Source organism: Aspergillus puulaauensis, chromosome 2, assembly GCF_016861865.1.
Source record: "Aspergillus puulaauensis MK2 DNA, chromosome 2, nearly complete sequence".
In the NCBI taxonomy this organism is placed as follows: domain Eukaryota; kingdom Fungi; phylum Ascomycota; class Eurotiomycetes; order Eurotiales; family Aspergillaceae; genus Aspergillus; species Aspergillus puulaauensis.
The window spans coordinates 259,347-280,948 of record NC_054858.1 but is presented as its reverse complement, the minus strand read 5'-3'; the positions used below and the strand labels follow the sequence as shown (position 1 = coordinate 280,948).

Here is a 21,602-nt window from a genome sequence, read left to right as displayed (position 1 = left end):
CACCACAAATATAAGCCTAAACCGGATGCCTCAGGAACAACACAACAAGCTGGGCTCGGGGCGATGTTTGTCCGAGCCGCGATGACGCGGTGTCAACATAAGCCTGAGGCAGAAAACAAGGTTCCGGTTGCCGCGGATATTTTGGATATTGACCAGCATTTCCAGTTATCGCTTTTAATAGACATTAATCCGAAAGGCTAGTGATGTTTAATGATTTAGTGAGGTGTATATATATCATCAAGTTTACTAGACGAATGAATTCATATTTTGCTCCGATATATATTTTCAACCGGGAAGCCCTAATCCAGCCGACGCCAGATGCCAAACTCCTGTGACTCGATTTATATCAAGACTCAGGCCGAACATCAGCAATATTTATTTTCGATAGTGCGTCGAACAGACTTCGAGTTAGTCTTTCGCCTAGTCCCTGCACGTCATAGATACCGACATCGTTGAATATCTCCCACTTCCCTGTAAATATATCCTGCCTTGTTTCAACTTCTTTCCCAAACCACAACACCGCATTATTCTCCCCGTCAAAGCTAGTCCATGGACGACCCGGATCTCCAAATCTGATGAATTTTGCATACAACTCGCCGATCACCTTCGCTGTAGGCTCCACGTCTCCTGGCTTAAGTCCTCGCCAAGCCACCCAACTGTTGATTCCCGCCTGGCTGCAATTCCCCCATTGGAACAACATATCGCCTGTATGAAGGGCCCTGAGTGTACCATCAAGACCAGGCGAATCATACGAAAACTGGAAGAAGTATACAGGCGTGCCAGTTTCGGCCATATTGCGCGCGACTGCGATAGTCGGGAACTGGAACATGACTGTTCCCATGATATCGCAATATAGATGACCAGGCGACCTGCCTGGATAGAGCTTCTGGAATCTTTCGAACACGTACTTGGAATCATGTCCGAAAACCCGCGATATAGCTGTGATTACATCGGCTTCAGTTCCACGGCGGGCCGTCTTTGTTTGGCCTCGGTAAAGTGTCCACTCATCCTTTGCGGTGCCGAGCATAAGCTCGAAGTCGGGCCGGGGATAGGGCTTCGTGGATAGGTAGTGTGAGGGATGCTCGGGAACGAAGTTGCCGTCCACCACAGCGCCGAGTGGTCTCCAAGCCATGGCGTGGTCGGGTGGGAAAAGGCGCACGAGGACCTGATGGGCGGCAATAAGCTTTAGAGGATGAATAGCATGGAGCGCTGCTGGGTCGTCGATCTTAAGAAGATCCATGTACATCTTTGCAACGGTGGTGGCTTCTGGCTTGTCCTGGGTGCACCAGTTGTTGTAGGGGCTTAGAGACTGCATGATGGCTCGACGAATGATCGGCTGGGTAGGAGGATAAGTTAGAAGATGTGATACGGCCGTTGCACCGCAGGATTCGCCCCCGACTGTGATGTGGCCAGGGTCGCCGCCGAAACAGCGGATATTGTCATGAATCCACCTCAATGCAGCAATCTGATCCTGCACACCCAGATTGACTGCTTCCGGAAACTCATCACTAAACAAACCAAAGTGTACCCAGCCCAAGGCGCCCAGGCGGTACGATGGCCGGACTACAATGATATTGTGCTGGGCGCACAGCTTGGTCGGACGCTCCAGGTGCATGCCTCCGGAGCTTATCATGTTCGCCCCACCATGGTAGTATACAAACGTAGAAAGATTCTCACGCTTGCCCTTGGGCAGCCAAATCTCGAGATAGAGGCAATCCTCACTGGACTCGGGATGGTCGTAGGATTGTGCAAAGCCCGGTGGTAGGGGATACTCCCCTGGCACCCGTGGGCCCAATTGCTGCACGAGCTCCTGCAGCGCTTCCTTGTTTGAGGAGCTCAGTTGGTAGGACCCGGGGCCGGCCTTTGCAGCATATCGTATATTTGTCCAGGTTGTTGGGCGTGGTGCCCTGAAGCGGAGTGGTCCGACGGGGGGTTGGGCGTAAGGAACTTTGTGGAAGGCAATGGTGTCTTCCTCAAGTACGCCTTGGAGCTTGCCAGTGGTCGTTTGTATGAGAAAACCTTCGGTAAGGTGGTCCATCTCGTATTCTTGGGGTCGTTTGCGTGTATTGTACAGTTGGGGCCGTCGGTTTCTGAGGGCCATGGTCCCGGATGATCACAGGTGTCTATATAACCTGGCTAGATAGCTCGTATTGATACACCTTTCAACGGAGATAATAGAATATGTCCATTACGCATATTCCCGAACACACTTGTTGGATACGAACCATGGTCTTCTGAAGCTAATATGTAGAAGCGGAAGGCCATCCCGACGTCCCCTCCCTCGCGCGCCCTATGTGGAGGCACTTACTGGACGTTAACCTGTGCAAAGACCTGCTTGCAGAGTGTTATTGGTGTTTGCTTCGATCTTACATAAAACATTCATAAAGGCTACCATGCATGCTCGGCCATCTGGGTAACACCGTGCTATCTCCGGCCACCCCGCATTAAGCACCGGCGGAGGGAGCTGAAATACTTGGCTATATATCGTTCACCTGTTTCCACTCAGCAATTGATACTTCCAGATACTCACCTGACAGGCCTAACTCTTCTATTCAATTGACCGTTCCAGCTGTTCAATCGGCAAAGCACAGGATGTCGACTCCGCGACAAGTAGTCCACGCCCCAGGCGCACCCAAGCCTAATGGGAATTATAGCCATGCGATCAGAGCAAAGAACGGCACGCTTTACCTCGCCGGCTGGATGGGCGACGACCCAGAAACTGGGAAGATTGTCCCTGGTGGGATTGAGGCACAGACAGTATGTTTGCTGCACGCAATGGATCCTATCACAACATCCCCTGTTACCTTGCCAATTTGAAAGACACTGACTGTAGCTGATCCTATTACGTCTCCTACAGGAACGCGCTATCTTGAATATAAAGACTTGTCTGGAGGCCGCCGGGTCGTCCTTGGACAATGTTATTTCACGGAGGATGTATATTATCCCTCTGAAGGAAGATTTCAGGAAGGTGGCGGCCACCTGGGACAAGTAGGTCGACCATGCGTGCGTTACAATGTAGGAGTGCAGAGTCTGATTCTTTATCACAGATACTTCCCAGGGCCCTCTTCCGTGTCTACTTGCATAGGTGTAAGGGCCCCCGCATTTATGGCTTGTTCTGTAAACAATTGGCGTCGCGAGCCAGGATATCAGCAACATGGATGCTAACCGTGCTAACAGGTCACTGCACTCGCAAAGGAGGGTGCGCTTGTTGAGCTTGAAGTGGTTGCTGAGTGCTAGGCTGCCGTTGTGGTAACAGAGAGCTATTGAGCAACTGACGGAGACCTGAGGGATGGAAGTCGTATTCGAATAAGTTATCAGTAGTCACTATAGTACGTACAGTAACCGAGAAGTTATGTCCTGGGTTTAGTACAGAGACCGCGGAGAATATTACCGCGTTAGCTCCCGAACTGGGATATTGTACATCTGGTAGCCTGGCAGAGATTCCTATAAAAAGGGATAGCAGTGGAATAAGGCTTCTACTTTGCGTACGAGTAGATTAGTACATCTTCTGTGTGTTCTCATGGTTTGCTAGTTCTTAATTTGACGTATTGATATGATCGCACAGACAGCCTGATATTTACACTAATGCTGATTGTTGATGCTACGCGGAGCAAGTCAAGGCCAGTTCTGGTACTTCCTATGTTACAATTTATCTTACCAGTTCTTCCTACCATATATTGAGCAAAAGATCTTATGTGGTTCCGCTCTACTGTTACTTTATGGACAGAGGTACCTTACTCACAGTTCGTTCCAAGTAGAAAAGCAAACTCTGAAAAGCAGGATTGGCCTTTAAACCTGTAGTATCGGAGTATAGTACAGGGGCATCGACATAGCGCAGTCTATATAGATAACTTTGAAACTTTCTGTGCTAAACGGGAAGACTAGACGGGTTGGAAGGCTCTAAGTGACACTTCCATCCATAGAAAGCTCTCACAACAGGCCGTTTCTGGCACAGTGACCGTTGTGATGCCTAGCGAGAGAGACTCATCGTGGGACTAACCTAAGAATATTCACAAAACACGGGGCTATTACTTTTTATTATTTATTTATTACTGAGAATTATAAGAAGTATACTATATGTCTTACCTATTTAATTATAAAACCAGTGTTCCGGGAATATTCTCTACTCTCTGCTTTCTTGTATCTATAGTGTTAATACACCAGTTAAGGAAGAAGTTAGATTCTTATATAGAATATTCCTTATAGGATTGCTAGTGTTATTAAATAAACAATTATTACAGATCCACACGTGTTATCTCCACCGGCTGGGCTATACTACCGGGTATTACTGCCCTTCCTACTACTTTAGAACTAAGACATACTATTGCCAGGGATCGAGGAAGTCGGCCGGTCCATTCAAACCTCAGGAGATTAAACAGGGCCTTATATAGCTTTCTTAAAAACTAAAATTAAGTTAGAGTCGTAAATTCAGGCCAGCTAGATATAAGTCTTAGTCGTAGAGTTTGAAGTGGTTGGGAGAGATGATCCATTAATCGAAGCGAGCGGCCGGGCAGAAATAGCGGCGCCAGAATACCTAACCAACTAACCATTCAGCTAGTCTGAATTAGTATTAGTATAAAAGATTAGCAAAGGTAAGCTTCAGTGGTAATCAATAATAAGCAATAAAGGCAAGTACTCCCACAGACATCAGGGGTTTTACGAACAACAACAGCCTCGTTAGGCGTAAACAATATGAACAACAGAAAAGCTCGGAGCTATACCCAACTAGCAGGAACATATAATATTGTATGGCAGTCGTCTGAACTATGATTCCCTCGTCTAGTCGGTACATTGTCCACACCAGCTTAGCTCACTCGCCGTCAAACGTCCCCGGTGCAGCTTAAAGGTGGGGTACAAAGTCCATAGAAAATGGGCTCCTTACCCTCGTAAATTTGCAGTGGCCACGCGAGCTTTGATGATATATCGAGACCTTGAGCCCAGCCAAGGATGGTATCGCCAAAGTAGAAAGGGAACGGGGACACATGCCAACGAGAAAAACGCCGGGACGGAAGAAGCCCAATGTATCCCCAGTGTTCGATACATTATAGGCGTGAATAAAGGGAACACAGCACCTAACACCGATCTTAAGACTGAACTAGCCGCTAGGCTCGAGGCAGCAAAAACCGAATATGTGTCCACAAGATAGTTGCTCATGCTGATAAATATGTTGACCAACCCAAACCCAAAGAGCGCTGACCCGATACAACTGACAAAAAAGTGGACGTGTTTGTCATTTGTCCAGGCGAATATGAATAGTCCAATAGGAATGGATATTGCACCAACTGTTGCTGGTTGCAATCTTCTTGTGGTGTCATTGGCGTGTCCGGTCCGGCTAAAAGCGCAGGCAGGGATCTGGCGATCATGGAGCACGCAATAACCAACCCCAAAAGACATGCCAAATAAAACCGCCAAAAAGGGTAGTGATGCAATACTGGCTTCCCATCCTCGCTCTTGACAGTAAACGACTGGAAAGGCTGCGAAGAGGAGGTACAAGATACCATACACAATGGCAAGGTAAGTGGAAACTAAGATGACGACCGGTTCAAGAAATAGAAGACACCAAGGCCTGATCAGGGCGGCTTTGACGATTGCAGAATGTGATTTTTGGTTTTCCTGTCCCATGCTTTGGTACGACCTGCCCGTAAGCCTGGAAAGAGTCTGCGCTCGCCGTTGCAGTAGAACAGGAGAATATGTCTCAGGTATTATGAGGCTGCCTGCGGCCCAAAGTACACCAGACATAATCGCAATAAACCCCTCTATCCACCTCCAGCTTTGGGTCTGTCCAATAAAGCTCCCAATGATTGGACCCAGCGTAGGACCGAAGAACAGGCTCGCTGTGAAGATACTCATAGCTGCGCCTCTCTCTTTTGGGGAGAAAATATCAGCCAGCACACCACCAGTATTGACCAAGGATGACGACCCGAATGCTCCCGCAAAGAACCGACACACCAGAAGGGACTGTATATTTTTGGAATATGCTGCTCCGATATTGAAAGCTGTAAATGCCGCAAATGTCGTAACGAACACGGTCTGTCGACCCACAATCTCGCACAACGAAGCCCAAATTAGTGGCCCAACTGCAAAGCAGAGGACAAAGAGTGAGACACCGAGGTAGGCCATAGGGGCCGAAACACCATATTCGTCCATCAGCTGAGGCACAGCGCCAGTGTATGCTGAAGATGCCAGCGCTACCGATAGGGTAGATAAAGAAAGCAGAAAAGTAATGACCCACTTCTTCGTGTTTGAAAAGGAAAGAGGATCAGTAGGGTCATTTGCCATCCATTTCACACGGAATGGATCAGTTGCAGTGCCTGAGCCGTCGTATGACTGAGAGAGTATGCCTTCGGTAGCATGTGCGCGGCTGAATATATGTTGGCCAGAGGGCATTTCGGGAAAGATAGAATTTGTTTGCTCTGAGTGGTAAATAATAAAAGCCCTGCTTATGTGTAGGTATCCGGTGGAGCTCATAAGAACATAGGGAGTAAGGAGTTCGGCTTCTTTTGAGAATCCTGTCCTGCCTGTATTCCACAATGAGGATGCCTGACATGTGAACGGACCTAGCTCCTCTCTAAATCCCGAGGATTAGCTACCACAATAAACGGACATAAAGGAGCCCGGGTGGACTGACCATGTTGATCAGCAATAATCCCGGTCGACATCGTTAATTTCACGTAAAGCCAAGGTTCTCGTGGAGTTGTTGCAACACTGCTCTTCTGTTTTGATCCTAGTTTAGTGTTTGATCTGATAAGATAAACCCACGTAGGGCGGAACTAGCCGATGGGCCCAAGTCTCCGATGCAACCGTTGCACTGAATAGTACTCTCATTGGTATCGAAAAGATAAATTTTGTCAACACGAGGGGTGGTCTACTCGGGCTCCTAGTCCGCTAGGCCTTGACTGCTGGCTTATATAAAGGGCCAGCATCACGGTTATAATATTGGAACCCAGGAAAACACTCTTACTCTAAAGACAAGACACTAAATCAGACATATCACCTCAACCATGGCCTCCTTTATTACAAGTGATCAGTCCAACATGGGGAACCCAAGGGGGGGAATTCCCTGGTACCTCGATACTCTCGAGCGGGTCCCACCTTTGGCTCAACGGGTTTTGCAGGATTATGCTGGTTTAAAACAAGACGAAGTGAAAGGGCATATTGAAAACATTGTATGTGACGTGAATTCGAAATGTGACCATAAATAACTGTTTTCAGCGCGAAAAAGCATGGGAATCTTCCCCATATCCGTGCATCGGGCTGTTCCGCTTTCTTGACTTCTCACTCCCCGATTCACCCCGATATGCCGATATCCTCGAACGCCTCAAAAATGGCCAGCAATTGCTAGATTTTGGCTGCTGTTTTGGCCATGATGTTCGCGCCCTTATCACAGACGGTGCACCGGCTGAAAATATTTGTGGTGCGGAACTCAACACTACCTTCCTCGATCTTGGATATGAACTCTTTCGTGACCGAGAGACGCTGAAGTCTTCCTTGTACACCGCGAATATCTTCAATGAGGATGGCAAGTTGTGGAAGGAACGGTTAGAAGACTTTGACGTGATCCACGCTGGATCTTTCCTACATCTTTTTACTTTGGACGGTCAGAAGAAGGCGGCTATCACCCTCCTTAAACTTCTGAAAAAGCAGAGGGGGTCGCTTATTGTTGGGCGTCAGCATGGGAGCAGAAAAGCCAAGGAGGTCCGCAACTATCTATACAAACCAACCAGAGAAAGTGAGGATAACGGCCGCCTTGATACCTTCTTCAACCACGACTCGGAAAGCTTTACGCGCATGTGGGAGGAGATTGGCCAGGAGACAGGGCTACAATTTATGGTGAAAACGGAATGGGGTACCTGGGGTTCTGCAAACGGTATGGATCCAGCCTATTACAAGCTCTGGTCATGGGAAGATAAGGATACCATGCGGTTTAAGTTTTGGATCGAGTTGGTTTAGGTCAGATTGGCGACTTGCTTGGCTGGCATTTTGGCACACATATTAGCGTCGAGAAGTAGATAAATCGGCTTGTCATACAAGAGCTAGCATTCCTAGGCCTTCGATGATGCGTAACTTGGTTGTCGCATTAAAGGCGCACCAAGGTGGAATTAGCATGCCAGCAACCCCCCTGTCCGCCCGTTTAGTCGACAAAGGGTGGGATCTAAGCAGCTGAATCGTTGGTTTCGATATATATATACATATATAGATTACTAGGCTGGAAAAGCTCTGTGTATAAATAGCCCTACTGCCATTTCTGAGTGGGGACCAGGTTTCTTTCTGGGCGTGGTTCGCGGTGCAGCACAGTAGTCATGTCATTTAGCCCGTGAGCGAACTGAAAGGTCAAGCAGTCATGGAAAATAACCCCATTCGGTCACCCACTGCGATCACCGGGGAGACCCGCGGATGTCATGCCAGTGATTCTAGATCCAGGTAGAAGCTCGGAATTCCGACACCAAGTCCGAAAATAAATCTATGAGATTAAGCGCATTGTATTGTATTGCGAAGATTATTATGCCTATACCGACTATTGGCCAGAATACAGCACTAATGTTTGCAGTCTTATATTATTGATTGGTTCTGTTTGCTGTAGCCCTCCTGCATCCGTCATATCCCGTATGGCTCGATTGGGAAAAAATCAAAGAAAGTTCTGAGTTCGTCCAGTTCGAACAAGGTATCAAAAGCCCACCAGTCCTCCCCAAGATACAGTTCTGAAAACCCCGAGTCGATAGCAGGCTCGAATTGAACGTTCGTTTCTTGATACGCCCCCTCGCCCAGCAGACCGCGAGGAAATTGCTCTTCATTCGGAGGACGTTGGTCATTTGAAATGCCAGTTGTAGCTCCTGGCTCAACTTCCCTTGCGTCCGGGCAGGATGAAGACGGATTCCCAGACAAAAGACCAGGATGCACTGATGACTGCAGAGACGAGGCTCTTGCAGAAGATTGTTTCGCCAGGACATTAATCGTATATCTCAAAGTATCTTGGCACAGCTTGTTAAGTAACTCTTCCAGATGTCTGATCGCCAGACCAGTCCACCTTTCTCTCATTACGGCCAGGACAACGTGGAAATTGCGCACACCCCTGGTCAGAATGTCTAGAAATCTGTCCGCTCCGAACTCCTTGGCTAATACCGTGGTACTTGTTCTGGTTGTCACGATCATCGAGATGGCTGAGAATACAAGACCTTGTAGCAACATCCAGGAGTAAGGAAGCCGGAATTTCCGGATAAGTGTTTCATGGATTTCAATCACCCGGTACGACGACAGAAAGCACCTCGTCTGAAGCTCGGGTCCAGGCCGGGGAAACAGAGTGGTCGGCCGGGAAAGAGCGGCAGAGGTTGAATAGTAAAGTCGGTCCCAGTACTCAACGGGGTAGGGCGAGCTTGACTGGCGATACAGCTCATGCAGCCCCCCATGCCATTCGTCTAGGCTTTGCTGAAGGCTTTCTATATTCGACATGGAGTTATCGAACTCCGACATGGCGACTGCATTATGTGGTCTGCTTCGATAGACCAAGCACAGCATTTGTTCTTGAATCTGTCGGTGTTTGATATGGTGAATTGAGAGAGCGGTTTCCTCTGAATTCCTAGGAAAAGGCGCATCGGCATCTTGAAAGGATATACTAGCCGGACGACCTAGATTGAACGCCACTGTGATTTCGATGGCGTAGGTCGTCCAGAATACTCGACGCCGGAGTTCAAGCTCATCCACGGTGAACTTCCAGGCGTTGTTGTGTCGATGTAAACCTAGCTCTATTGCTATCTTTCAATTTGATCAGTTCGTTTCTCGGTCGTCATATTTGACAGTGTTACAAGACGTACACGCATGGCCATTCCCACAATATGCCATTGCTCATTGTCAGATGGGCGGTGGGAGGCATAGATCGATATCAAAACAAGAGTCTGCACCAAGGAGATACGGGGAGTCAAGTTCGACGGTTCAGACGCAAGCACTCCGATAGCCTTTCGGTATAATGCCTCCGATGAGACCCCACGAGTCGAAGCGTCATGTTGATACTGCCGCAGGCCCGCATCCCCCTGGAAGTGATCGAGAAGGTGCTTCTGTTCGGCATGAACAGCACCTATCGACATGATAAGGTAGAAAATGATAGTCGTATCCCCAGTTTCCCGGGGGGGCTCCTCTGAGTAGCTCATGGACTCGAGCGCCGCAATATCCTGGGACAGAAACAAAGGGTAGCAGCTGTGAACCCACTTTAGATAACATCGTAAGAGGAAAGCAAATGTTGCTGACTTTCTCCAATTTGTGGGACTGAAGGAAACGGCGGGACGGTTGACATGCGAAGGCTCATATACATGTGGTTGAAGGCCGGGCCCTGTAGCCCCCTGTGGTAAAACCGATCTGGCCGTGTTTGCAATAAATCTGGCGAAAACGGAGCCACTCGATGCACCCAAGTACCGAGCTTCGCCCGTGGCGTTGAACGCCAAAAGGGGAATGTTCGGGTCCATCTCAGGAGACGTCTCGGATGGGTCTCCCTCACTCTGCGATGTCGGGGCCGGTGCTCGAGCACCGGCGTTTTGCGAACAAGGCGCACCCTGAGCGCGCAAAAGATGCTGACACCGCGGGAGAGAGTCAAGTGCAGTGCCAGTGTTCACCTGGTGGACATCCAGACCCAAAACCCGCAGGAGTTCATTTTGCAACCAAGCGAGCCTCTCCACAGCTGTCGGAGGTTGGGTTGGACTTCGCTCTGGTGTGCGAATTGTGAGCCGGCGGCGCCGCTCATGCGGTCGGCAAAGAGCTTGGGCTCGCAAACAGTTCCGACAACTTGGTGTCGCTCCATCACACTGGGGTGTTAATCAGTCAGGGTAGACTTGATCCCAATCAGGGCTCTGACCTTGACTTTGCGCTCGTGGCAAAGGGCACACGCCTTGCGGGATCCCCGGCGGGACTGCATTAGAGTGGAGTTTGTGCAGTCGCAAGCTGTTAACCAATCTCTCAGAATGCCTCACAGTGGAGGATCCTTCGTTTGTCCCGGCAGTGGCAGATCCAGACAAGACGGTGGTCAATTTGTAGTCGGCGTTTGCAACGCCGAGCCAAGAGTGTTGCAGATTTTGGCACTGCACTAAAAGGGTAACTAGGGCTAATACTGACTAATACTCCGGTTGACACCCCCCAAGCGTGGTAGGACTTTTCTTTTGTACTGGCATGCTGGATTGGGTTTACTTTCTTCAATTGGTGTCATATGAATCTCGTGATGATTGACTTGGATACGCTACTGCCAGCACTGCTGACTCTGGATTCGAGAAGTTTTGGCATGCTAGGCCTGTTATGGAGGAATATTCGGATTGAAACACCGAAACACCGACTGCCGAGCTCGAAGCTATTCCCCGGACAAGTAGATAGTCACTGGAAGATCCCTGTGGTCCAACCAATGAGATATACATAATTTACCAAAATATAACGCAGATTGGCAACTAGACAGTGCCCCATTTCCTCCATATTCCAGCGAGCAAGACTGTGGGGGAGGGGCGGTCCATGCTACATATTTAAACCATTATCATCTCTTTCCGGGGTAGCCAGACTTGACTGCCAAAGTAAATGCTGATTCAAAATGCTTTCCAATGAGAAACACAATGCATCACCTAACCGCTCGCCTGCCGATCCTGACGTCGAAGTCGCTCTGCATACTGCCAACCCCAATGTTGAGAATGGGGCGCTCAAGAGGGGGCTCAAATCTCGACACGTCGGGATGTTTTCCATTGCAGGCGCCATCGGAACAGGCATTCTAATCAGTAGTGGAACAGCGCTGTCGCGAGGTGGCCCTGCCAGCATGCTCATAGCCTATTCCTTTGTTGGCCTCTTGGTGCTCAACATCATGTCTGCTCTTGGTGAAATGGCCGTTTTCATGCCTATGGACCAGGGCTTCGGCGGATATGCCTCTCGTCTGGTGGATCCGGCATTTGGGTATGTTTGCCGTCTACATGATGACGGCCAGGGTCGTACTGACGGTTCAATATCAGATTCGCTACCGGGATGAACTATTTTCTCAAATATGTGGTGCTCCTGGCCAACAATCTCACGGCTTCGGCAATAGTGATGCAATACTGGCTCCCTGATATCAACGTGGCTGTCTGGGTTGTTTCATTTGCTGTCATTATTATAATGATTAATGTTTGATCCCCACCCCCTGGCGCCTTTTTTGCATGGGACGAGGATGCTGACTGGGGTTGTCTTTCGCACAGTTCATGCCTGTCCAGTATTTCGGTGAAATTGAGTTCGTTGCGGCGTGCATCAAGACAGTCACTATTGTCGGTTTAATGATTCTCTGTCTAGTCATCGATTTAGGGGGGAGCCCGCAAGGACGTATCGGATTCAGGTACTGGAAGAACCCTGGTGCCTTCAAAGAGTACCTTGACACAGGTTCCACAGGGCGCTTCCTTGGTTTCTGGGTTTCTGTAACAAATGCAGCATTTGCATATATGGGCAGTGAGATGGTGGGTATGACGTTTGGAGAGGCATCCCAGCCATGGAAAACGATCCCGAAGGCCGTCAATGCGACGTTCTGGCGCATTACGTTTTTCTATGTCGGGGGTGTCTTCTGTCTGGGGCTGGTTGTATCCTCTTCGAATAATCGCTTGATAGACGCTACTAAAGCGGACACTGGCGCAGGTAACGTTTACTTCCTGTCCTTCCTCCCGCGGAAAGAGACATTCACACTGACATATAATACACAGGCGCTTCTCCTTTTGTCGTCGCGATTGTTGATTCCGGAATCCCAGTCCTTCCTCATATAATCAACGGCTGCCTGCTGGTGTTTGTCCTCAGTGCGGCGAATACAGGTCCGTGTCAAGGCCTATTGACCTTTCACAAGTTGCTTACTGAGAGGGAACAGATATTTATGTTGCGTCCCGTACTCTATATGGCCTGGCAAAAGACGGTTATGCACCGGCTTTGTTCAAATTTACGAAAGGGTCCATTCCTATCTTTGCTTTGGCAGCAGCCTCCGCATTCTTCCTTCTTGCATTGCTGAACATTAATTCAGGAAGCGCCGTGGTTTTTGGATACCTAGTATCTCTTTCCACAATTTTAGGGCTACTAAACTGGGTCAGCATCCTAGTAACCTATCTGTTTTTCCACCAGGGTATGAAGGCCCAGGAAATTAGCCGGGAAGACCTGCCCTTCTCGGGCCATTTCCAAAAGACGAGGGCCCAAATGACTCTATTCTTCACCGTGGTAATAATCTTCACTAGTGGTGAGTACAAACCGCGAAAATGCGCGGTGGCTATACTAACGCTGTATACCTATTAGGTTTCTCTAGCTTTGTGCACGAGTTCGATCCCGTAGGGTTTGTCGTTAGTTACGTTGGGATATTGGTTTATGTGGCTTGGTTTGCTTCGTATAAATTCATCCGGAAGACCAAACTTGTCGGTTTCCGTGACATGGACATCACGACCAACATAATAACGAGGCAATATGTCGAAGAACTGGAGCATGGTATAGCATGATCTGACGTTTCGCTTTGTACAGCATATACTGTCTGGGGATTTGCAATGTATTATATAGGAATAGGCCTGTTCGTCGTCCATCTATTATATCTTCCCCAACTATCAACGTCCCGCACGGTTAAAGGTAACGTGCATTTACTCTTTTAATACTTTATATTTTCCTCCGTCAAACTCTACCCCAACACAGCAGCTCTCAGGAGGAGAATTGTGAAATCAATCTCTTCCTTCGGCGTTTCGGTACTTCGGCGTTTCACAGGGAACATCATATCATTACGCAAAAGCAAATGTCTTTGAGTCTCGGGGAGACATGGAAAATCGCAGGCAACAAGTGTATCTCCGAGTCGCCCATCTCGGCTCTCCCGGATTTCTAGCATCGTTGCGCCGAGATAATCGCCGGGAAGCCCAGTATCGCCGCTATATCAAGGGTAAAAGGACAGTACTCGTGCACTCCACCTTAGTTGTGACTATACACGAAGGACTATTATTCACCATGACTGACGTTGTGAACTCAAACTCAGCGAAATTGCGTATTTCTCCCACTTTGGAGATCAATGAACTCGTCTCGAAGGCTCGCGCAGAAGGCAAACATGTCATCCACTTGGGCTTTGGCGAGGCCACATTTCCCATCCAGCAAGATGTCCTCCAGACCCATCGGGACGCATCCAGTGAAACAAGCTATATGCCCGTAGCCGGCATAGAGGCTTTGCGAGACGTTTGTTTTCTTCAATCCCTCATCAGATAGGACTTTCCAGAAGATGTGCTGATGCCGGAGGCTAGGCTATTGCGACTTTCAATTCGGATCGTCTAGGTGTTGAGATTAGCCCTAATCAGATTGTTATTGCTCCTGGGTCAAAGCCCCTACTTTTTGCCTTATTTGATATACTAGACGGCGCTGTGTTACTTCCTCGTCCCTCGTGGGTCAGTTATGAGCCGCAAGTGCTGCATGCCATGAAGAAGCTTTTTTGGATCGAGACGGACCCTGTCGATCGTCACAGCATTACCGGTCAGTAGCCCCCGAACGACGAGATAGACTCATCAATATTGACAGACCTTATCGTTGTGGCAGAATCTTCTCTTCTCTCTGCCTACCAGCAAGCAATCTCAGAGGGATGCATCCCTCGCATTATGCTGATCAACAGCCCATCAAATCCGACAGGGCACGTCTTCTCGGCGAATTGCATTGGAGCTATCAAAGAGTTCTGCAAATCAAAGAAGATAATTCTGATCACCGACGAGATCTATTCCGACATTTGCTTCGATGCGGCCCAGAGAGGCATAAGCGCGTTTGACAGCAACACCGATGATTCCGAAACTGTGATCCTTACCGGCGGACTATCCAAGGTAGCTGGGAACACATCATTTGACTGATGATTATCTCTGACAGCTTTGCAACAGACATACTCGGCCGGTGGCTGGCGCGTGGGCTATGCCATTTTCCCCCCTTCCCAAAAGGGCGAAGCTATCCGCAAGACAATCCTCGCATACGCTTCCGAATGCTGGTCGGCAGCCTCCGCACCGGCTCAATTGGCATCTGTCAAGGCCTTTTCCACGGGCGAGGCAATGTGCAGATACCGCAAATCTGTTACTGCCTTGCACCGATACTGTACTTGGAGGCTCTATTCTGCGCTCCTGAAACTCGGATTGGATGTTAGCGAGCCCGGGGGTTCCTTTTACGTTTACCCGTCCTTTTCACCATATGCAGCGCAGCTATATAAACTCGGAATCCGCACCAGTGCGGCTCTGTCAGCGTGGCTGATACGAGAATGTGGACTGGCTGCCCTCCCCGGCTCCGCGTTTGGAGAGGATGATGATGGGCCCCTGCATGGACGGTTCCGGCTACGGATGGCCACCAGCTATTTGTATTTCCAAAACGAGGCTGACCGATACGAGAGGGGCTATGACCTCCTAGAGCGCTGCGCCGCTGGGAAAGAGATAGAACTCCCTTACTTAGAGGAGGCGACCAAGGCGCTAGAAAATGCCGTGCAGAAGCTACAAAACATCAGTCTGTGACAGCATGTATATCCTTCCTTACCTTTGTAGACGACAAACGTGACCACTTGCAATGGTAAACATATATTGACTGTCAGACAAGACATGGACTTTGACCTCTGAACGCTATTGGAATAAATAACTAGTGATGATACCTCAATTCATTGCTTAAATCCTAATTGACGGACCATGGCCTACTTTATATCTGATCGATTTAGGAATTAGGAAGAAATAGATTGAACGTTTAAAATGGATATGACCATATCTTCCATCCTCACTATTCGGTCTAGTTGCCTGTACACGGAGATAGGAGATAGGCCAACTCCGGCCGATGGGGCGAAACAGTCTAGACCAACTACCGCCGCCTGATGAGCCGCCTGGCTTATATCGCGCAGCCTTGTGACTGGATTAAGTGTAACGGGGCAATCATAGTTATATCGCGCAGTCTTGTGATTCTGTAGCAGATCGGACGGGGCGTTTCAATGTTATATAGATTACCACTCCCACCATCCCAAGCATAAGGCGAATATACTCGACACCGCGAACAACAACCAATACCAACATGAAGGAAGCATTCGTCAACAGCGACTACACCGTCTCGATCAAGGACACGCCCGTCCCCGTTCCAGGACCGGGGCAGGTCCTCATTCGCGTGGTGGTCTCAGGCACAAACCCGAAGGACTGGAAGATGGTGGGGTTTTTCCCCAAGGACGGGTCTCCATATAACCACGGCGACGATATGGCTGGGCACATCGAGGCCGTGGGCGAGGGTGTTGTTGGATTCGCAAAGGGCGACAGGGTCGCTGCATTCCATCAGGTTATGAAGCCGCACGGCACCTTTGCCGAATTTGCGATTGCGGAGGATTATACCACGTTCCATATTCCTGATACGACGAGCTTTGAAGGTTAGTTACACCTGCCTAGATGGAGGCGTCTGATAATAGCTAATGCGTGGTAGAGGCGGCAACAATACCCCTATGTGCCATCACAGCAGCACTGGGTCTGTACCAGGACATGAAGCTCCCTCTGCCCTGGAACCCAGCCAGGAAGCAACTCCCACTACTGATCTACGGCGGCGCAACAGCAGTCGGTGCCTTCGCGATAAAATTCGCCCAGCTATCAAACATCCACCCCATAATCACCGTAGCGGGGAAGGGCATCCCCTTCGTCAGAACCCTGCTCTCCCCAGAAACGGGCGACGAGGTAATCGACTACCGCGACGGTGACGAGGCCATCCGCGCCCAGATCAAGGCTGCCGCTGATGACGGGCCAATCCACTACGCGTTCGACGGTGTCTCGGAGCGCGAGTGTTTCGAGAATATCGGCGCTGTGATTTCGGGGCCCGGTGCAATGGCTGTCATGTTCCCGCCGGCGGGTGACTTTACACCACCTGACGGCGTGAGTATCAGCCAGCCGATTGCGGGGTCTGTGCATTTCCCGCCGAGGGAAGGGAACACCTTTGATCATGCGGAGTTTGGGGCTGCCTTCTTCCAGCTGATGGGGAGGGGTTTGAAGCAGGGGTGGTTCCAGGGGCATCCGTTTGAGGTGCGACCTGGAGGGCTGGCAGGGCTTGAAGGTATTTTAAAGGATTTGAAGGAGGGGAAGGCGTCTGCTGTGAAGTATGTCGTGAGGATTGGAGAGACGGAGGGCGTAGAGCAGTAGATCTCTGCAGGTTATGAAAGTAGGCCATGCTAGAGAATGATAGATTGATTTCCTATATGGCAGGAACCACAGGAAAGAGGGGAAAGGTTCCAACAGGAATTGAGCAGCAACTGCTGCTAGCGTAACGGCACGAAGTGTAGATAGGGTTTCATCAGCATATTTTATAGTTACATGCTCGCGCTGCGAATACTAATACAGTGGTAGTGAAGTAAGGTACATGCAAGGTCACGCCTCCATCATACGAAGACTCTCCTCATAGTCGCTCGTGCCATTGTCCGGGTCGACATCAACCGGGTCACAAGTAGCCACCTCGGATCGGGGACCGGCGACAGTCTGGAACTCGTTCTTATCACTGGCGCGCAACATGTTCTCGGCCGCCTCGGGCAGCCAGCCATTGATGAAGTCGCCATGGAAGCTGTATGAATTGCCGCTCGAAAGCTGCAGTGGTGCCTCGCCGGACCAGCCGTCGGGGAGCGCTTCAGACGTGTCGAAGCGCACGGAGAACCGCAGCTGTGGGATGCGCTTCATCTGATCGGGGCAGCGGTTGGAGTTCGCCAGCCACGCGCGGCTGGAGTACCCACTGGCCAGGGTGTCCGGGTTCACGCAGTCAGGGAACCGGAGCTGCGTCTGCAGACGACCCAGATCGCATCCTGCATCGGGCCAGCCGCTGCTGTCGGGCGTCGTCTCGGGACCGTACTCGCACCACCAGCTCATGGTCCACAGGTCGTCCACCTCCTCCGCTGTCGACGCGCTTGCGTTGCCCGCGACCGCTTTGAAGTCTGTGGGAAACGGAATCTCGGCAGTGTCGATCTCGTTGTAGTATGCTTTGAAGTACCGGGCCTCGATTGGGACGAGGTCGTCGCCGTCTTTGGCGTACAGAGTCGGGTGCCCTGTCCATTATTGCATCAGTATGTTTCAGCATAAGAAGCGGGTTGCACGTACAGTAAACCGACAGGTCGTTCGGGTTGTCGTTGGTGGCGCAGCCGGGCATGAGCTCGTCAGTAGTAGAAGTAGTCAGATTGACCGCGTCATTGCCGAAGAAGCTGTGCATGTGGCTCGTGTACTTGCCGGGCTGTACAATGGAGTCGATGTTTTTGCGCATGATGTACCCCGAGTTGACCAGGGTATACGCCTGCACCGTGCCCGCGGTGGCCAGAAGGAGGGTGGTGGTGAGCATTGGGAACAGCTGATGGAAAGAATGTGCACTGGTCAAAAAAGATGTAAAATAAGTCCGGCGGCAACGAACTTATAATGGGAATCGATGTCTGATGTTGATTAAGGAGGCTCCACTGTCGATGTCGCAGCCAAGCAACCGGCCCCCTATCAAAGCGTTGTGGGCCCGGAGATGGTGGCCTGCGCTGGACATGGTGAAACGACGATAAGTTAGGGTGGAGAGAGGGAGAGGACCAAAGTTTCTGTCTTAACAACTTAAATGTCCGCAGTTCGTGCCTTGATGTCCACTAAGTTGATGTAATCGGTGTAACTCTAAAAGCAATAGTGCAGAAATAAACATGTTACAATGAAGTGTTATATTCCCGTGTAATCTTAAATGTAGTTTAGTAATACTGTCAGGAGTGAGTAACTCTATACTTGATCTATGTCCCATCACCGGTTGTATATCCCAACCCATGTATGCATACATACGTGGTGTGCTGGCGGGAGACGCAGCCACTTCACTAGATGGTTGGTATAGTCGGTGATATTCACTAGTCCTGGGCAGTGCATTGACTGGATTGTCACAATCAAGCCCAGATATCTCCGCACGGCCTGCTCGATTCACTGCCAAAATAATCTTAATTCCTTCACCTCTACCCTGCGCCGGGGACCATTTGTGAGGGTGACCAGTGCGGAGGCATCTGGCCCCCGACATACTCAGGTCAGCGATGTATCGGGGATCTCCTGGAGTTTGGCCGACGGTAGCCCCGGTCGATGCAGTCTTGCAATCGAGCCAAGCCCGATCTATGAGGCCATTTCCAGGACGGTGTTCATTTTGTGAATGCAGCCTGTGTTACTCGCTTATCTATATCTTACCTGTTCCCCCGATGAGGGCCTTTCCTTTTGACCAACTCGCAGTCAGCGCAGGCTGTCCTCTTACCTATCTTCTCTGTTTCTTTAGTGTGACAATAATTCAGTATGTCGGTGAACGAAGATACTGAGACTTTCAAGCCAGACTGGCGCCTCTGGTGTATTTTCGGGGTCATCGGGCTGCTCAACTTTGCGGCAGCCCTCGATGCCACTTCGTTGTCGGTTGCGTTACCGGTATATTGCTCAACATCTTATCGGTTTGATGTGCATTGCTAACTATGGTGTAGACAATTGCAGAAGCCCTTAATGGAACGGCTATCGAAGCCTTCTGGGCTGGCACCTCCTTCCTCGTCGCCTCCACCGTATTCCAACCGACGTTCAGCATGGTCTCCGACCTATTCGGGAGAAAATGGACTCTCTTCGGCGCCGTTGTTGCTTTTACTGTCGGATCCGTTGTTGCAGCGGTGTGCAAGAGTATGTCCGAAATGCTAGTGGGCCGCTGTATCCAGGGCGTCGGCGGCGGCGGTATCATTGCCCTGACAGAGGTCCTCATTGCGGACCTTATTCCACTTCGACAACGCGGGAAGTGGATGAGTATTCGAGCACTTACCTGGTCTCTTGGTACGGTGGTCGGCCCTATTATTGGGGGTGCTTTGGCGGAGAGCGCCTGGCGCTGGATCTTCTGGCTCAATCTGCCCTTTTGCGGCCTCGGGCTTGTTTTCATTCCCATTTTCATGAACCTCCGCCAGGAGTTCCCACCGTTGAAGGATAGACTCAAGACGGTTGATATTGGTGGAGCTATAATCTTTACGGGGTCACTGACGTCGTTCCTTGTTCCTCTTAGCTGGGGAGGTATTATGTACTTGTGGAGCTCATGGCGGACTCTTGTCCCTTTGATAGTGGGCGTCGCCGGGCTTGCAGTGTTTGTTGTTTACGAGCTTACAGTCCCATCGCGGCCTCTGATCCCTATGAAAATATTCCAGCACGGTACCGTGGTCTTGAACTACCTGGCCTCTCTGCTCCACGGTGTCATCCTCTGGTGCATGCTATACTACCTCCCCCTCTACTACGAAAGCGCCCTCGGATACAAAGCCGTCATCGCCGGCGCAGCAATCCTCCCCTTGACATTAACCATCGCGCCCCTATCAGCAGTAACCAGCATCCTGATTTCTGTCACCGGAAAGTACCGATGGGCATTATGGTCCGGCTGGTCCATGTCCACATTAGGCCTCGGCCTCCTCTACCTCCTCGACTCCCAAACGACCGTCCCCCAATGGATCTTCATCACCGTCGTCCCGGGACTCGGCCTCGGCGTCTTGTTCTCCTCGATGATGCTGGCAGTGCAGGCATCCGCCGATCCCCAATTCATCTCCATCACCGCCGCGATGGCTGCCTTCTTCCGGACCCTCGGCCAGACGGTCGGCGTCGCAATCGGGGGCGTCGTCTTCCAGAACCGCATCCATAAGGAATTCCTGGACAGGCCACTCCTCGCGGACAAGGCGGACTCGTGGACGCAGGATGCTGCTGGCTTGGTGCAGTTTATTCAGAGTCTCCCGCGTAATGCCCTCCGCGGGGAACTGGAGAGTGCGTATGCGGATGCGCTGGGGATTGTCTGGCTTGTGCTTTGTGGTGCAGCGGGGCTGGGGCTGGTTTCTTGTTTTTTTGTTAAGGGGTCTTCGATGGATCAGGAGTTTAGGCCTGCTCAGGGTATTAAGGATGAGAAGGAGAAGACGGAGACGAGTGGGACTACATTGAGCGTGTAAGATCGGGGTTGAAGTGTTGAATACAGAGCGTAATCAATGAAATATAGTTTCTCAATTTATTTTACGTCCATGTCTGTCATTAAACATCAAATGGCTAGGTGCTGATAATCGAAATCAGTATGGCACAATCTTAACTGTTTAGGTAAAGTTATCAAAATCGCCATCCAGACTGAGCTATTGACAATCCTATCTTAGGCGCTGAAAAGCCACTTTACAGCTAACCCATCTCACCATAACAGCCTGATTCCCTTCCACTCCAGTAGAATCTCTCCTTGACATCCGGGGGCACACAGCACTAAGCACCCTGACCAATGGAGGCCACACCCGGCGTCCATGGATCTACTCTCATTCGTGCGCCGAGACGTCGTACAAGAAACCAACCCGAACCTGCGTCACACCCAGTCGACACGTCCAAAGGCCCCGCCAGCTCAGCACCCGGGGAACTTGAAGCGAGATTAACCTGTCGACCTTCTCGTCGATGACCACTCATCAAGTAGCTGACCCACGGCACTAAGGCGGCCATGGAGAGTGTTGGTATTCCTGATGTGGCTTTAAGTGTCACCCGTGTTCAGCAAGCTCGCTGCAGGAAAGCGTAGCCTATCGCTTCTCGGGGCTGGTGGTCGAGCACGCACAGCGTATCGCTCGCCGTGACTGAGAGGTACACATGCAGCATACAGCCGGAAGGAAAGGCCTGGGGTGAGTCTGCCTGGTC

The 21,602-nt window shown here is 50.3% G+C and overlaps 9 protein-coding genes across 9 annotated transcripts; 6 read left to right on the top strand and 3 right to left on the bottom strand.

Annotated features, from left to right (window-relative positions):
- Positions 1-346: 346 nt before the first annotated feature.
- Positions 347-2,101, bottom strand: APUU_20118S (uncharacterized protein; the record flags this gene model as incomplete). The annotated part of the gene is made up of 1 exon (XM_041698724.1): positions 347-2,101. One exon carries the CDS (start codon positions 2,099-2,101, stop codon positions 347-349), a length of 1,755 nt encoding a protein of 584 aa, XP_041551880.1.
- A 491-nt stretch (positions 2,102-2,592) lies between these two features.
- APUU_20117A (RidA family protein) lies at positions 2,593-3,237 on the top strand (the record flags this gene model as incomplete). The annotated part of the gene is made up of 4 exons (XM_041698723.1): positions 2,593-2,757; positions 2,858-2,988; positions 3,048-3,087; positions 3,178-3,237. The coding sequence occupies 4 exons, from the start codon at positions 2,593-2,595 to the stop codon at positions 3,235-3,237; spliced, it is 396 nt and encodes a 131-aa protein (XP_041551879.1).
- A 3,764-nt stretch (positions 3,238-7,001) lies between these two features.
- Positions 7,002-7,950, top strand: APUU_20116A (class I SAM-dependent methyltransferase; the record flags this gene model as incomplete). Its single annotated transcript, XM_041698722.1, has 2 exons — positions 7,002-7,166; positions 7,213-7,950. The coding sequence occupies 2 exons, from the start codon at positions 7,002-7,004 to the stop codon at positions 7,948-7,950; spliced, it is 903 nt and encodes a 300-aa protein (XP_041551878.1).
- Positions 7,951-8,595: 645 nt separating this feature from the next.
- APUU_20115S (uncharacterized protein) lies at positions 8,596-10,900 on the bottom strand (the record flags this gene model as incomplete). The annotated part of the gene is made up of 3 exons (XM_041698721.1): positions 8,596-9,750; positions 9,810-10,790; positions 10,841-10,900. The coding sequence occupies 3 exons, from the start codon at positions 10,898-10,900 to the stop codon at positions 8,596-8,598; spliced, it is 2,196 nt and encodes a 731-aa protein (XP_041551877.1).
- Positions 10,901-11,557: 657 nt separating this feature from the next.
- Positions 11,558-13,451, top strand: APUU_20114A (uncharacterized protein; the record flags this gene model as incomplete). The annotated part of the gene is made up of 6 exons (XM_041698720.1): positions 11,558-11,910; positions 11,967-12,117; positions 12,189-12,615; positions 12,681-12,785; positions 12,839-13,198; positions 13,255-13,451. 6 exons carry the CDS (start codon positions 11,558-11,560, stop codon positions 13,449-13,451), a joined length of 1,593 nt encoding a protein of 530 aa, XP_041551876.1.
- Positions 13,452-13,941: 490 nt separating this feature from the next.
- On the top strand, positions 13,942-15,461 carry APUU_20113A (pyridoxal phosphate-dependent aminotransferase; the record flags this gene model as incomplete). The annotated part of the gene is made up of 4 exons (XM_041698718.1): positions 13,942-14,163; positions 14,229-14,454; positions 14,500-14,792; positions 14,847-15,461. 4 exons carry the CDS (start codon positions 13,942-13,944, stop codon positions 15,459-15,461), a joined length of 1,356 nt encoding a protein of 451 aa, XP_041551875.1.
- Positions 15,462-16,002: 541 nt separating this feature from the next.
- APUU_20112A (zinc-binding alcohol dehydrogenase family protein) lies at positions 16,003-17,102 on the top strand (the record flags this gene model as incomplete). Its single annotated transcript, XM_041698717.1, has 2 exons — positions 16,003-16,345; positions 16,399-17,102. The coding sequence occupies 2 exons, from the start codon at positions 16,003-16,005 to the stop codon at positions 17,100-17,102; spliced, it is 1,047 nt and encodes a 348-aa protein (XP_041551874.1).
- Positions 17,103-17,327: 225 nt separating this feature from the next.
- APUU_20111S (DUF1996 domain-containing protein) lies at positions 17,328-18,279 on the bottom strand (the record flags this gene model as incomplete). The annotated part of the gene is made up of 2 exons (XM_041698716.1): positions 17,328-17,992; positions 18,045-18,279. 2 exons carry the CDS (start codon positions 18,277-18,279, stop codon positions 17,328-17,330), a joined length of 900 nt encoding a protein of 299 aa, XP_041551873.1.
- A 956-nt stretch (positions 18,280-19,235) lies between these two features.
- Positions 19,236-20,890, top strand: APUU_20110A (uncharacterized protein; the record flags this gene model as incomplete). The annotated part of the gene is made up of 2 exons (XM_041698715.1): positions 19,236-19,361; positions 19,415-20,890. The coding sequence occupies 2 exons, from the start codon at positions 19,236-19,238 to the stop codon at positions 20,888-20,890; spliced, it is 1,602 nt and encodes a 533-aa protein (XP_041551872.1).
- Between the last annotated feature and the right edge of the window lie 712 nt (positions 20,891-21,602).